Source organism: Salmo salar, chromosome 13, assembly GCF_965601325.2.
Source record: "Salmo salar chromosome 13, fSalSal1, whole genome shotgun sequence".
Taxonomy (NCBI): domain Eukaryota; kingdom Metazoa; phylum Chordata; class Actinopteri; order Salmoniformes; family Salmonidae; genus Salmo; species Salmo salar.
Genome location: NC_138303.1, coordinates 96,707,182 through 96,723,749, shown reverse-complemented (window position 1 = coordinate 96,723,749; position 16,568 = coordinate 96,707,182). Strand labels below are relative to the sequence as shown.

Here is a 16,568-nt window from a genome sequence, read left to right as displayed (position 1 = left end):
TGGACATTGTCTTTTACCAAATTGATTGGCTCAAATGCATTAAGAAGGAAAGAAATTCCACAAATTATCTTTTAACAAGGCACACCTGTTAATTGAAATGCATTGCAGGTGACTACCTCATGAAGCTGGTTGAGAGAATGCCAAGAGTGAGCAAAGCTGTCATCAAGGCAAAGGGTGGCTATTTGAAGAATCTCAAATGTAAAATATATGTATATTTGTATAACTTTTTTTGGTTACTACTTGATTCCATATGTGATATTTCATAGTTTTGATGTCTTCACTATTATTCTACAATGTAGAAAATAGTAGAAATAAAGAAAAACCCTTGAATGAGTAGGCGTTCTTAAACTTTTGACCGGTAGTGTACGTCATGGACTAGTATACAAAACCCTGTAATAAAATTGACTGTATTATGTGACAGAAGGATCAGAGACACAAAGACAAAGTCCACTGGCCAATACAGTCAAATCTGAGGGCTCGCCAATATGTGAATGAAGGATTGATGTTGTTGCTGTTCATTGTTGTAAGAGACTGTGGGAATGAAATGAAAAGTGTCTGGATGAATGCTGTGTGTAATTTTAGATAGTACCTTAGCCAAGATCTTTAGTTAAATAGATGGATCTGAAATTAACTTATTTGTCCAAACTGAAATAATGGAAAGATGAAGGTCTGTCTTTGATAGTTATTTACTACAAATTTTTCCCGGCGTGCTGTAACTTTCTTTTTTACTATGTGCTGCACCAAGTTATCAACGTCCATTTCAAAGCTGCTGAACACATGTTTTTTCCCCCCACAAATCCTACTTTAATTGCTCCCGGGATAGCTGAAAAACAACAGCCCAAAATCCAGGTCAAATACTGTACAACCACATTCCTTAGACCCATCTTATTCCTATTATATGTTTACAGATGTAGGATCTTAATTTGAGCCAGTTTGCTACAGCAGGAAAATAATCCTGACGCAACAGGGTTATAACTAATGGACATTTTTGTAGGGGTTGATACATTTTTCACAGGGAAAGTCAAGTCTGAAAGTGGAAATTACAAAAATCAGAAGGCTTTTTAAACCTTGAATACATTATATGTTTTACATTTCCTGCGTTGCAGGAAAGTTCACCTACAACAGGGTGATTCAATTAAGATCTTACATCTGTAGGTCACGATGAAACACATATTACTATTAGTTTACAGCTAATCACCTGACCTTCTGTTCTCAAACCAATTCCTATCCTACTACCTGGATATTAACGTTAGTCTAAACAAATAGTAAGAGTTGGCGTTATTGTTCATGACAATGTAGACATATGTGATTTGATGTGGCCAAATAGGGGAGTTTTTGAAGCACACCTTCAGGCATAGTTTTTCATGACTTTCTTTTTTACACCTGTCCACGTCTGTAATTTTGAAAGAAACCAGATGTCAACATCACAATTATAAAAACAAACCTTTTTTTTAATTTCAAGAAACATATTAAGTATTTGAAGAGTTTATTTCCAAAACGTTACATCCATCAATTCTTTACATTTGTGTTTTTTCATCAGCAATGACTGCTTATGGGTACCATAATGTGTGTAAAATGTTACTGTTCTCTGATTTTTATTTATTGATGTAAGATTTCTTTTTTTGGGGGGGGGGGGGGCAAAGCAGTATATATCCATTGTTTAGCTGGAATGGAAAGTTTGTATCCTGTATATCTGACTGTGCTATGTGGTTGTCTCACCTAGCTATTTTAAGATAAATGCACTAACTGTAAGTCACTCTGTATAAAACCATCTGCTAAATGACTAAAATGTCAAATGTAAATGTCTTACAAACAGATCTCATATTACTGTAGTGAATTATTTTTAACATTTATTTTTCAAATAAATGTATAATTTGTACTGTTTTTTATTACAAATGTAGTTATTTGTAACATTTCACTGTGTAAAACCTAGCAGTACTACTTATTTCTCAGAGTGAGGCGGGTATATAGCGTTTTGTGAAAAAACATGATTATTTGTCTCTCTGAAAGCATCAGGTAATAGATTTTAAACAAATACATGTCTGTTATTGAACAACCCCATGTCATGATTTGATATTACATTAAACAATAAAAGCTCATTTAACAACATTTATGAAAATGGATATACAGCGTTTTGGAATGAAACTCTTCAATTGTAGATAATTTTATGTAATGTCGCCCATTTCTAAGTACAAATGCCATGCCTCTGATAAATGTTTGCAAAAACATTTAAAATAAAAAGCATTTCATGGTTCAATCTGTTATTATGTCAAACTTTTACCCACAACCATTCATTTGAGCTGGTTGCCATGGGGTCTTTGAGGCCTTTGGGCTGTTTACTCTCCTTTACTCCTCTGACCTGTGGTAAAAGTAGCTCTCATCTGCTTCCTCATCATAGCCTTGGTAACTACCGCCAGTGTCCTCAGGGCAATGAATACCTAAAGTCCTCTGCAGCTTCTCTTCTTGCTGACGCAGCTCCATGGAGTCCACCAGGTCATAGATGTTGGCCAGAGACCACATGGGCGAGGGGAACCAGGCTTTCACGTCCCCGTCCTTCCCCACCACCAGCATACTGAAGTACTCCCGGTTGATCTTCAGCTGGTCCTGGAGACCAGTGACCACGTCCCGTGACAAAGGCTCGTTCTCCGTTTGGCTCTTTCCTGTCAAGGATAAAGGAAAGGTGTTTGTCATTCTATTTCCCAATTATTGCCATCACCATTTGACTGTTAATAAATCAAATCATAGTTGATTGGTCACGTACAAAGATTTGCAGGTGTTATAGCATGTGCAGCTAAATGCTTATGCTACTAGCTCCAACAGTGAAGGAGAACGTCTACCAAATACAATACAAATAATAAATCAATCTTATTAACAAGAAATCAAGAAATGACAGAACTGGTCAAATTAACAATCCAGAGTAGATATATTAGAGTGAGTATGAATCAGTGTGGGACATGACAGAAGAACATACTGCCCTACCAAGCAAAAAGGCAGGAACTGCTCATAGCGTGGAACTGAAAAAAAAAGGCTTTATTTACCTTGGTTTTACAGTGACTATATGCAATTACTGCTAGCATAATCCACATTTCCTCCAGAACACAATACAATAGAGGCAGGATACTTGTCCACATGATTAAGCATGTATTTAATGTAGCAAAAATGACATTAACTAATTTTCGACCAAATGAGCAGTTACTGCCTTTTTGCTTGGTAGGGAAGCATAGACAGATTGTTTTTCTGTAGCATATCTCTTGGAAAAGGTCTGTGCATAGGAATGGTTAGATCATTCAAAGGGAGTTGGATTCCATTTCCTGCCCAACAACACAGAATGCATGACATGTTGACATTAACTGTTGACATTGTGTCAGTACACAGTATTATCTTTAGAGAAAACAAACAAACTCACCATTGAGAGGAAACAGTTCCACAGAGCCTGAGGCTGTTGGTCCTGTTCCGATCAACTTCAACAAGGCAAAATGACGGACGCCTGTTGGAAAGACCAACAATGAAATGTAAGTATTTAGTAATTATTCTTCCATTACTTGTGAATGAGAACTATTGCGATAATAGCATAATGTTTCTGAGATTAACCCACAATAACTTTTAGACTAGTCTGGTCTTGTTGGAGATGTTTAACAGGGAGCCTAATACTGACCCATGGGACAGGCCTGTCCTCTCAGCCCCTGGAGCTGCTGTTGGAAGGAGTAGTCGTCCTCAGATGGAGTAGAGATGATCAGCAGTCTCCTTTTAGACATGAACCTGGTGGGGATAAATGGCTCTATTATTATCTGTGCCCTACATTTTAAACATTATTATTTTTGCACTGCATTATAAAGCACTATAACCACTTAATTTACATTTTAGTTGACAATTTAATCCAGAACAATTAGTGTTAAGTGCCTTGCTCAAGGGCACATCAGCAGATTTTTCACCTAGTTGGCTTAGGGATTCGAACCAATGACCTTTTGGTTATTTGCCCAATGCTCTTAACCACTAGGCTACATGCTGGCAAGTATTATAATGCTTTTTTGCAGCTTTAAAGTATTTAAGTACTATGGTGTCATTACAGATACTGTGTAGACTTAATCACATACCTCAACAATGCCCCACCCTGTTCTTGGGATTTGGAGCAGGCCAGTGGAGTTTTTCTCTCTCTCTCCATTTCAGATCGTCGCGATGGAAAGGTGTCAACATATTCCATCAACGCAGATGAGGGTGGAGGTACATCAAATACTTTCTAAAAGGGATATAAACAATTAGGATACAAATACCACATACTGAATTTATAATTGGCACATTAAGTACAAGAAAAATGTATACACTTTTCTAAGGAAAGTGATCTGTGATATCAAAATATCACTGGCAAGATAGAGATTATGCTTACATTGGGTTTCAGGTCATAGTCAGTCATAGTCATAGAGAAAATCTTAGAGGACATCCCATACTGCTTCATCAGTTGAGAGATGAGATCTGGGTCAGTGAACTTCTCAGGTAGTGAGGTGAATGGCGCCTCAGAATCTGGAATATAGAAATGCAGAGTTTTACTGTATGAAAGCCCAAAGAGGAACCCGATTTTTTGTTAAGACATGATCCGCAACTTTGGCGGCTGCCAAGTATTTTTTAAACCTCCCACCTTGGGCTGGATGTGTCAATGTGTAGTTCACACATGCATCATCTATGAGCACTATTACTGTCTTACCTCAATTATCTACGAAATCCCTAGTTTGAAAGCGACTGTTTTTCTGGAAGCTGTGCTACACCTTTTCCCCTACATTTTGCCCCACATGGGCCAACCCCATAGAAATTCAAGTTCTAGCCAATGAGCTTCAGCCCCCCGCCATTTGAGTGACAGCTAGAAATATTGACACACAGCAGAGCGAGGAAGAGAGAGCAATGAAATGGTGCACATATAGATATCTGCACATATGTGATGCATTATGCAATTTTCGGGTTCCACTTTTGGCTCGTGAGGGCTACTTTCAGAACTACTGGCTAATAAGTATAAAAAAGTCACGGATAATCTCTATAATACTATAATGACACTATAGTCCTGAAGAGAAAATGATATAGGATCAATGTAGGATCTATCTAAGGGAGATGGAGTCAGTAGACACAGACACACACATAGTAGTACCAAGTTGGTAGTGGTGCAGGGTGAGGGTAGTATCAGGCCCTGAGCTCAGGATGGTTGCCATAGTAACTTTTCTTAGGGCAAGGTCACAGAAATGAAGCTCGTTCTCCTCCCTCTGCTGGACATACTGAGGTGTGCTGGCACTGGGCGTGGCTATCACCTGTATCACAAATGGACGAACACATCTATCACAAACAAACAAACAGATTAATTGATACACTTAAACATAATTTATAAAAGCACATACCATAAGTCTTTTCTTCCCCTTCAAATGCTCTACAAAGCCCATCAGTGCTTTCTTATTGTTCTCATTCACTTCTCTGTGGTTTTTCTTCACTCTCCCTCTCCCTTTCCCTTTCTTCCCGTCTTTCTTTCCCTTGCCTTTTTTGGGGGATTTGTTTTTCTCCAAGGTTTCTTCTCCCCCGCCAACGTTCTCTGGTTTATTATCTCTAGAGTTGGCTACAGTCTTTTTTTCTCTTATCTCTACAGTAGAAGGATATGTGTTTATTTCTGTAAAAACATTTCCATTCTTCTTTTGGTTCTCCTTTCCCACAGCTTTGGAGTTTGCCTTCCCTGCGATGAATACTTGTGTTCCTTTTGAATCAGTGGTCGTCTTTCGAATGATGAACCTGGAGCGACCGCTGAGAATGTCCTGAATTTTGCTCTTCAGTGCAGCCTTCTTGGCCACGGTATTCCTCTGGGTGACAGAAGTAACGTTTCCCTGCATATGGGGACTGAACACTTTCTTTTTCACAGGAATCTTTTTCTTCATCAGCCTCTTCTTGGTGATTTTACATTTCAGAGGGGAGCCCTTCCTGGTGAGTTTTTCCAGCTTGCGCAAGGGGAACTGATCAATGACCTCTAGGATGGCCTCCACACGGACAGGGTAGGGGAACCGCTCACTCACCCTAAGGTTCTTCTTCGTGACTAGCATGGAGAAGCCTTGATCCCCCAGCTCAAGGTAATGCAGCAGCTTGGTGACCATGTCTGAGTCAATGCTCTCCATGGTGGCCTCTCCTTGGAAGGTGGTCTTCTCGATCCTGCCTTCCATCATGGCGTTCTGGATGATGGTGACGATGAAGGTGTCCCTCTCGGCCAGGCGGCAGTTCAGCCCCTCCTGCTCCATGTCCTGAATCTGTTTCTCCATCATGCGGAGGTAGTTGTCGCTGTGCGACGGGGCCGTGATTACCCACAAACGTTTCTTACCTGCAAAATCAGCCAGGAATTCCTGTTCTGGGTCAAGGACTGTCCTGGTCTCGTGGTCTCCCTCTCCGCCATGATCATCCTCCGGAGCCAGGAGACCAGCAGGTTCTTTATACTGAGGTCTGGTCTTATGTCTTCCCTTCGCTGGCTGTGAGGCAGAAACCCCTAGGCTGTGACTCCACAGAGACATAAGGACAAGCAGAGCACAGAGCAACCTAGACATCCTCGGTGGGGTGGTGGTCACTTTATAATCCACAGGGAAACTGCCTTGAAGCAGACGCAGCACACAGCTGAAGTGATGATGTCTCTCCCAAGCAGATTGGCTTGACTGGGGATAAGGAGGAATACTCCACGGCTCCTGGTTCACATTATACTCCAACGTTGTTACAGGAAACTCCTGGAATTTTTTCAACTTCAAAGCATACTCTCTTAAGCAGCATGCTTGGTGGGAGCTCCTCTTCAGACTGAGACTGCCTTCAATGTGTTCGATGCTGAGCTATAGAATAACAGAGTGGAGGAGAAGAAAGGGTGAGAGCGGAGGGGGTACTGAAACCTGAGCTTTTACAGATTCCAACATAAAAACAGTGCAGGAACATAAACAAGCATTTATCTGTATTGTACATCTAAATTAAACACAGGATATATTTATTGAAATTAGAACATTAAATGTAAACATCATGCAGTGCACAGTAAGACATATTTTCTTCTATTGTCGTGAACAAACATACTTGGGATCGTATTGCAATCCAGAGACGTTTGAGAGACAGACACGAGGCTTGTTTGGTGCTTCATGACTTAAAGGCTGCCACATCTGGGGCCCATTATTACACAATACACCTCACAGTGCCTGGACTCCATGAGTGGACAAGATCCCAGCACAGCAGACCCAAGCTGGGGGAGAGAGAAGGCTATGAATAGAATTTGATTCACATTATTGCTGAGATTTAGAGAATGGCTTTATTTGACAGTTTTGATCCCAGCGTCTGTCAGATATTCAAGCGCTGACTTTATAGGTGATAAATAGCAACAGGTAGCTTAATCCCATGTTTTCGTCTTGATCTATGTTTTTAAAGATAAACTTGCTCTTTAATGTATTGTTTTTACTAATTCACTATCCCACTCATGAGGTTTGAGGTTTGACACTCACACCACACACCAAAGCAGTTGTTGTCCAGATTATAGCTGGAAAAATCCTTTCCATGCTCAATCTTTACAGGGGTGCTATCACTTCTACTTCACTGATGTTAAATTGGCGGGACTTTCAGATGTTGTACATCAGTTTTAAGTTCTGCTTTTTCCTCCTGAAAGAAAGAGAGACAGAGTAAGACCATCTGTTCAATGACATTCATGACCTCACATTCTTAGACAAAAGGGTTCCAAAACGGTTCTTTGACTGTCAATCGGTCCAGGAAAACCCTTTTTGGTTCCATGTAGAACACTTTTGAGTTCCATGTGGAACCCTCTTTGTAATTTCCACTTTGAAATTTCAGTCTAGATTTTCCCTTATGGAAAATGTATTACCCTCTACATTAATTATAATCCGCATAATAATTCACATTTCCTGTTGCATAATAATTCACATTCAGTAATGAGTGTGTACATGTGTTTCATACTGGTCTACCCATGGAGATTGAACACACAACTCTGGCATTACAAGCATCATGCTCTACCAACTGAGCTACACAGGATATCAGTGAGGGTATGTCTGTATACTCCCTTGGTAGAGATGAGATTCAGCAACACCCATCTCTACCTTCGTTTGGTCCTCAATTCATGCACCTTGGTTGGAAAGTGAGGTAGCGGCAGTGATCCCTTCCCTTTGCATTGTATACTCCTTTGGGACACTTGGTGTAGGACGGAACAGGTCTTATTCAGCACATTGCACCATGCAAATTAAGACTCCATGATAACATGGAGGATAGAAATCAGCCGAAAAGAGGAAGATGTCAGAATCTTGTGAAATGAGAGTAAGCACGCATCCTCTCAGTAACAGGAATATAGCACTTTAACTATTTGCACAACGTAACAACACTGTACTGTATATAGCCATAACATGACATTTGAAATGTCTCTATTCCTTTGGAACTTTTGTGAGGGTAATGTTTGCGGTTAATTTTTATTGTTTATTTCACTTTTGTTAATTATCTATTTCACTTGATTTGGCAATGTCAACATATAATTTCCCATGCCACCAAAGCCATTTGAATTGAATTCAATTGATATAGTGACAGACAGACAATAATATAGGAGTTAAAGAATACTAAGTTTGCATGAAAACATTTGTGCCCCTGGTACTGATGGAGAAAAAAAAAATATAAGAATATGTTTGCATAATTCTTTCCTTATTTGAATCAATGATAAGAGCCAAGACAATTACAGGCAGCATCCTTATAAAGTTGTAATTGTTAAAATCCCTGGTCACTGCACAGTCCTACAGTAACAAAGAGCCAGATAGTTAGAAACACATGATGAAACATCTCTCCACTATAAGGGATGATAAATAAAAACCAAAGACGCATACAGTAGTATTAATATAATCTTTGATGTGAGGCTCCTAAGTTTGTGTCAACCCCAGTCATGCTGAGTTTGACTATAGGCTATTTCAACTTCAAAGAAGCAGTAACTATCAGGTAATGTGTTATTATCTGTTTCACGCTTCTTTATACACACCAGTTTTTCAAGTTAGTACCTTATTGGGGAATTTAAAATTATGGCACCAGACTCATGTCTGACCAACAACCAGTGTTGGGGAGTAGTGAAGTACGTAATAGTAATTTAAGTACATTTTGCAGTAGCTTGGTGGAAGTTGAACTAAATTAAAATCTTGGGAGTGTTTTCAGTAGTTAATACATTTTTTTTGCCATTTAGCAGTGTAGCTAACTACTGGAACTACACACTGCTTTTTCTGTTAAAAAAAAGAAAGAACTTCCTTTCTTTTTTGGGATTAGACATGCCGAATTCTCACTTCAAACTTAGTTTTTGTGTTTAATATGCTAGATTACACATTCTGTTAACATCTGACCAGAGTGATCTGATCCTTGAATTTGTAGTCTATGACATTTCATATTTAGATATGATAATTTATTATGAAGCAATTTACAAAAAGTAACTCTCACGTCTGGCGCTTGTGGGCGCCAGGCTGCCCTGCATCACGCACTCCTGCCGTCTATTACTCACACCTGCCTTCCCTCGTCACGTGCATCAGCGATATTGGACTCACCTGGACTCACTCATCACCTGTTTATTACCTCCCCTATATTTGTCAGTTCCCCTGCTCTGTTCCCTGCTGCTGCATTAATTGTTTTTTTTGTCTGTATTACTCGTTTGCTGACGCTGTTCCTGTCTCGTTCCATGTCCGTTCTATATTAAATGTTTGACTCCCTGTACCTGCTTCGTCTCTCCAGCGTCAACCCATGTGACAGTAACTTACAAAAAACTCCTAGAGGAATCCTGCAGGAATTTGACCCTTTGTGAAGGAATTGTGCAGGTGTCTCTTGAAGGAGTATGACTTGTCCTACAGAAATTTTGAAAATCCTGCACAACCAAGTACATTCCTGCAGCAATCCTGCAGGACCAAAACCTGCATGAGTATGATATTCCTGCAGATTATGGCAATTCCTTTAGGACCAAGTACATTCCTGCAGGAATCATACAGGACCGAAACCTTCAGGATTTTGATATTCGTGCACGATATGACAATTCCTGCAGGACAAAGAACATACCTGCAGGAATCCAGCAAGACCAAAACTTGCAGGATGCTGAAATTCCTGCAGGATATAGCAATTTTAACTTCACTACAGGATTTTAGATACTGAGAAAAGAGAATTTTGAAATATAGCGCAAAATCAGACATTTCAACTCAGCGGATGTGAGAAATGTAAGAAATGACAATTAAATTTCAATCATTTAAGTTTATTTATAAAGCACTTTTTACATCAGATGTCACAAAGTGTTATACAGAAACACAACCTAAAACCCCAAACAGCAAGCAATGCAGATGTAGAAGCATGGTGGCTAGGAAAAACTCCATAGAAAGGCAGGAACCTAGGAAAAAACCTAGAGAGGAACCAGGCTCTGAGGGGTGGCCAGTCCTCTTCTGGTTGTGCCGGGTGGAGATAGTACATGGCCATTAAGGCCAGATGGTTCCTCAAGATGTTCAAACGTTCATAGATGACCAGTAGGGTCATTCAGAGGTCAAGACAGCAGGTGCGGTAGAGCGAGAGAGAGAGACAAAAACAGCAGGTCCGGGACAAGGTAGCACGTCCGGTGAACAGGTCAGGGTTCCATAGCCGCAGGCAGAACAGTTGAAACTGGAGCAGCAGCATGACCAGGTGGACTGGGGACAACCAGGAGTCATCAGGTCAGGTAGTCCTGAAGCATGGTCCTAGAGCTCAGATCCTCCTGGAGGGGAGGAAGAGAGGGAGAGAGAGAGAATTAGAGGGAGCATACTTAAATTCACATAGGACACCAGATAAGACAGGAGAATTACACCAGATATAACAGACTGACCCTAGCCCCCCGGCACATAGACTATTGCATCATAGATACTGGATAATGTCTACATGCAATAAATAAAGTGTATGCTACTTTTATTTGATAGATACCAACACAATTGATAATGGTTTCAGTAGGCCCACAGTTCAGTCAATGTACTTATTTGAATTTATTAGGGATCCCCGTTAGCTGCTTCCAAGGCAGCAGTTAGTCTTCCTGGGGTCCAAACACATTAAGGCACTTACATAACACATAAAAACAAATTACATTGTTACATCACTACATATTTACAATACAAAATGTATAATACCACCATACAACAATATTACATTGTATGTGTGTGTAGAGTCAGTGTGCTAGTGTTTATGTGTGTATGCCTGTGTTTGTACCTCTGTGTGTGTCCATTCACAGTCCCCGCTGTTCCATAAGGTGTATTTTTATCTGTTTTTTTAAGTCTATTCTACTACTTGCATCCATTACCTGATGCGGAATAGAGTTCCATGTAGTCATGGCTCTATGTAGTACTTTGCACCTCCCATAGTGTGTTCTGGACTTGTGGGCTATGCATGGGTGTCCGAGCTGTGTGTAAGTAGTTTAAACAGACAGCTCGGTGCATTCAGCTTGTCAACACTTCTTACCTAAACAAGTAGTGATGATGGCGTTGACGGGACGCCGATCCCTAAGAAATGTGAAAAAAAGTATTTTAAAGTGCTGCTCCACCTTCTAACAGCACTATCAACAAGGCAGGTTCTACCTAGTTTTGTCACAACTGGACTACTGTTCAGTCGTGTGGTCAGGTGCCAAAAAGAGGGACCTCGGAAAATTACGATTGGTTCAGAACAGGGCAGCTCGTCTGCCCCTTAAAATAAATGTAGGGATTGGCGTCCCGTCAACAGGACAGTTGTAAATCATGCAGCACCTTGTGTCACGATCGCAGATTTTAGAGAAACAACAAATGCCGGTACATATAAGTGTCTTATATCAGCTGAAAGGTTAAATTAGTGTTAATATAACTGCACTGTCCAATTTCCAGTAGCTATTACTGCGAAAAAAATGCCATGCTATTGTTGGAGGAGAGTTCCTAACAACAAAACACTTTTTTCACCGCGATTGGTTTGATAAATTCACCTCTGAAGGTAAAATGTGTACTTACATTCTGAAATCTTGCTCTGATTTATCATCCAAAGGGTCCCAGAGATAACATGAAGTGTCGTTTTGTTAGATAAAATCATTTTTCATATCCTAAAAAGGTCCATATAGCATGCACAATCAATTTCGAATTTCCACTTGTTAAATTTGCAAAGAAAGGAATCCGTGAAAATCTAACCCTAAACGTCGTTTCAACCGGTCAAATCATGTTCGTATGTATTCCTCAGAGATCCTAGAACGTAACCAGACTTCACTATATCATTAGGGGTGTAATATATGCTATAGGACCCCATATTTGGTCAGCGATGCCTTCATGGCCCACCGATGATGCGGGCGGTCTTCACTTGAACAACTCTAACTTTGTCAAATAAGCACCAATCGGGGTCAAACAAAGCTAGCTAGATAGCCAATGAGCCAGGCTTTACGGGAGTATCCGGAAACCCTGTATATGTTGTAAAATGTAGCTACTAACATTTTGCGACAACATGCCTTTTCCTTTTGGACAAAAATTATAAGAATATTCAGAGTTATGAAGTTATGAAAACTGGTTGTTTTGCAAATGTTGAACTTATAATATGGCAACTAATACTGGAAAAGCTCAATCAAAGTCCAAGTATACAGATTTCACGATATTCTTGCTGAAAAATGTAATATGAATGCAATTGTCTCCTTCACGATTTGCCCAAATATACCTTGATGACTTCACACTAAATGTCATGTAGTTCGCTCATGCTTGAAGTTATCCGTCTGAAACTTTGCAAATACACTGCTGCCATCTTGTGGACACCATCGGAATTACAACCAGAGTGATAACTAGAACTGGGACCTTTCTCTTTCATTTCAAAGATGGTGGTAGAAAAAAAGGGTTGTTTTTTTCTTTGTATTTTCTTCTACCAGATCTATTATGTTATATTCTCCTACATTCAATTCACATTTCTACAAACTTCAAAGTGTTTCCTTTCAAATGGTACCAAGAATATGTATATCCTTGCTTCAGGGCCTGAGCTACAAGCAGTTAGATTTGGTATGTCATTTTAGGCGAAAATAGAAAAAAAGGGGGCTATCCCTAAGAAGTTTAAAAAAAGACTTTTCACATTTGTTGGCAAATTTGTAGCCATTTAACATTTCTTCAACACACCTTTCGCTAGCTTGGTTTGATTATATGCTGAATGTAATAGTGAGTAGTCTCGGGAGGTGTTCATAGAGAGTGAACGTTTCCACTATTTGTCCTGGTACACCTTGAGTGCAGTGAAGGCTACTGAAGGGAGGACGGCTCATAGTAATGGCTGGAATGGAGTCAATGGAGTGCAACCAACCACATTGAAACCACCACGTCTTTGATGTGTTTGATACCATTCCATTGACGCTATTCTAGCCATTATCGTTAAGATGGCAATGGAGGAGAAGGCTGACGTTTTATGTGTTCCAATCCAATTGTGTCTTTTTGTTCGTTTCTTTGCGTTGTTTGTAACTTCTTTTTTTTCTTATTTTGTATATAATGTTGCTGCTACCATCTCTTATGACTGAAAATAACTTCTGGACATCAGAACTGTGATTAATCACCACGAACTGGCAGAATCCTTTTTTTCCTTTAACGAGTCCGACGAGCCCGACGTGAATGACATACTGCTTTCCTGGGAACAGGCCCAGCTCCCCGCCATTTGTGTGAAGAAAAGGCGGAGAAAAAGGGGCCGGAGGGTGGACTGCCTTCTGACAATTCGTAGGCGATTGAATAAACCCCCTCTGCCTTCCATTCTGCTAGCAAACATGCAATCTTTGGAGAATAAAATCGACGAGCTACGTGGAAGATTAAACTACCAACGGTACATTAAAAACTGTAACATCTTATGCTTCACGGAGTCGTGGCTGAACGACGACATTATCAATATACTGGCTGGTTATACACTGTATTGGCAGGATAGAACAGCGGCGTCTGGTAAGACAAGGGCGGCGGACAATGTATTTTTGTAAATAACAGCTGGTGCACGATATCTAAGGAAGTCTCGAGGTTTTGCTTGCCTGAGGTAGAGTATCTCATGATAAGCTGTAGACCACACTATCTACCTAGAGAGTTTTAATTTGTATTTTTCGTAGCTGTCTACATACCACCACAGACTGAGGCTGGCACTAAGACCACACTCAATGAGCTGTATTCCGCCATAAGTAAACAGGAAAACACTCACCCAGAGGCTGCGCTCCTAGTGGCCAGGGACTTTAATATAGGGAAACTTAAATCGGTCTTACCAAATTTCTATCAGCATGTTAAATGTGCAACCAGAAGTAAAAAATCTCTGGACCACCTTTACTCCACACATAGAGATGCATACAAAGCTCTCCCTCGCCCTACATTTGGCAAATCTGACCATAATTCTATCCTGATTCCTGCTTACAAGCAGAAATTAAAGCAGGAAGCACCAGTGACTCAATCAATAAAAAGTGGTCAGATGAAGCAGATGCTTGTAGTATCTGTAATCTATATCTGTTTATATTAGTTACTATGCTGTTACTAAGCAGTAATGTATTACGGCAGTGTGATGTTACTACACCTAATAGGAAATGCACATGCGTACTATTGGGCCCAAGGGCTGTAGAGCATGAGAGGTTTTGACTAAACGAAACTAACTGTACTCCCGTCTCCTGCCTGGTCATTTCTCCACAACACAAATATTACAGTGGCGACGAGGTGATTAAGGGAAGGGAAGAATGTTGCGTGAGTAATGAAACTCAAAATGATTATGTAAATCGTCAGTTATTTCTGCATTTTTTTCGCCAGTAGAAAAGGCTAAGCACTGCTAGTAGGTACAGCATTCAGGAGTTGCCAAGTAGCATGCCTATTGGAGTCCAGAATAGCGACACTGCTCTCTGGTGGTTAAATTAAAAACTGTCATTGAACCTATTGAAATTAGGCGATCTCAGTGGAGAAATATTGTAAAAAAAAGGAAGAAGAAACAGTGTGTACATTATTACAAATGAGTGCAGTGAATTAAGTAATTCTGAAATGAAGAATGTGAAGAATTACATGAAAATTAAGAAAATTAAGGAATACAAGGAATGAGGAAACTGAACAATTAACTGTGAAAATGGCAACCATTGGCCGAGTACCAGAGTTTGAGGCAACAAAAGAGGATTTTGATTCCTATTTAGAGAGTTTTGAGCATTGGCTGGCTGCAAATGAAATCAAAGATGAAAAGAAAGCAGATGTATTTCTCAGTGTTTTGGGTCCAACTGAGTATGGATTGCTGAAAGGTCTCATTGAACCAATAAAAGCAGTGGAGTTGACTCATGCAGAACTGACTGAAACTCTTTCAAGGGATTTCAAGCCTAAGCCAATTCTCATTGCAGAACGTTTCAGATTTTACCAACTTCACCAGAGCCAAGGGAAAACCGTGGCTGACTACATCCTTGCTTTGAAAAGGCTGGCAAGTACATGTGAGTTTGCACGATTTCTTGATGACGCTCTCCGAGACAAGTTTGTATGTGGTCTCACAGGTGAAGCATATCACAGAAGGCTTCTGTCAGAGGAGAACCTTTAAGAAAGCCTGGGATATCGCACTTGGACTCAAGCTTGCCCACAGGGATATTATTGAGCTATCGGGACATGCAGAACGTCAGAAAGGTGTTCACAAGGTCAGTGATGCATGTGGTGGAAAAGGCTCACAAAAGTCACACTTTTCTCAGTCCCGTCCTCAAGGTTACACAAGAACAAAGCAGCCCGCATCACAAAGGTCTAAGCCAAGTTGCTACAGATGTGGGGGAGATAATCATCCGCGCAGTGAATGTCGATTCCAAAATGAAAGTGCCACAATTGTGGAAAGGTTGGACATTTACAGAGAGTGTGTAAAGCTTCAAAACGCACAGCAAGAGCGCACAAGGTGTCAGACGCAGCACAAGAAGAGGAAGGTACAACTGAAACAGTAATGGAACTGTTCACAGTGTACACAGCTCAACAACAAAAAGATGGAATCTATCTCAGCATGGAGTTAGCGGGAAAACCAGTACAAATGCAGCTGGACACCAGAGCGTCTGTATCTCTGGTTCCAGAGAGACTCTACAAAGAAAAACTGAAAGAGTGCCCTCTTCAGCCAGCATTCATCCGCCTTTCTTCATACACTGGTGACACTATTCCTGTGTTAGGGCAGATCCAGGTACTAGTTCGGTATGAGGAGAAAGAGTGGACGCTACCACTTGTCATTGCTAAAGGAGAAAAATCAGCCTTGCTAGGCAGAAACTGGCTACAAAAGTTCAAGCTGAACTGGGGAGAAATCTTCAGTCTGAGAAATGACAAACCAGTGAGTCAGGCTACACTCACTAACATGCTGGAGAAGCACAAATAACTTTTCAAACGTGGCTACGGCGAAATACAAGACTTCACAGCAAAGTCAGAGTGCAAGAAGGAACCAAGCCTATCTTTCACAAACACGTCCATTTCCCTATGCTCTTAAGGAAGCAGTAGAGAAGGAACTGGACCGCCTACAGAAGAATAACATCATTACGAAAGTAGAGAGGAGCGACTGGGCCGCTCCGATTGTTGTAGTCCCAAAGAAAGACAAGACCGTCAGAATGTGCGGAGACTACAAGGTCACAGTAAATC

At 40.5% G+C, this 16,568-nt stretch overlaps 1 protein-coding gene across 1 annotated transcript; it reads right to left on the bottom strand.

Annotated features, from left to right (window-relative positions):
• Positions 1–1,430: 1,430 nt before the first annotated feature.
• Positions 1,431–6,838, bottom strand: ccdc80l2 (coiled-coil domain containing 80 like 2). Its single transcript, XM_014138230.3, has 7 exons — positions 5,379–6,838; positions 5,135–5,291; positions 4,385–4,518; positions 4,095–4,237; positions 3,656–3,759; positions 3,407–3,487; positions 1,431–2,660 (listed from the first exon to the last, which is right to left on the bottom strand). Exons 1-7 carry the CDS (start codon positions 6,555–6,557, stop codon positions 2,347–2,349), a joined length of 2,112 nt encoding a protein of 703 aa, XP_013993705.3. The 5' UTR covers positions 6,558–6,838; the 3' UTR covers positions 1,431–2,346.
• Between the last annotated feature and the right edge of the window lie 9,730 nt (positions 6,839–16,568).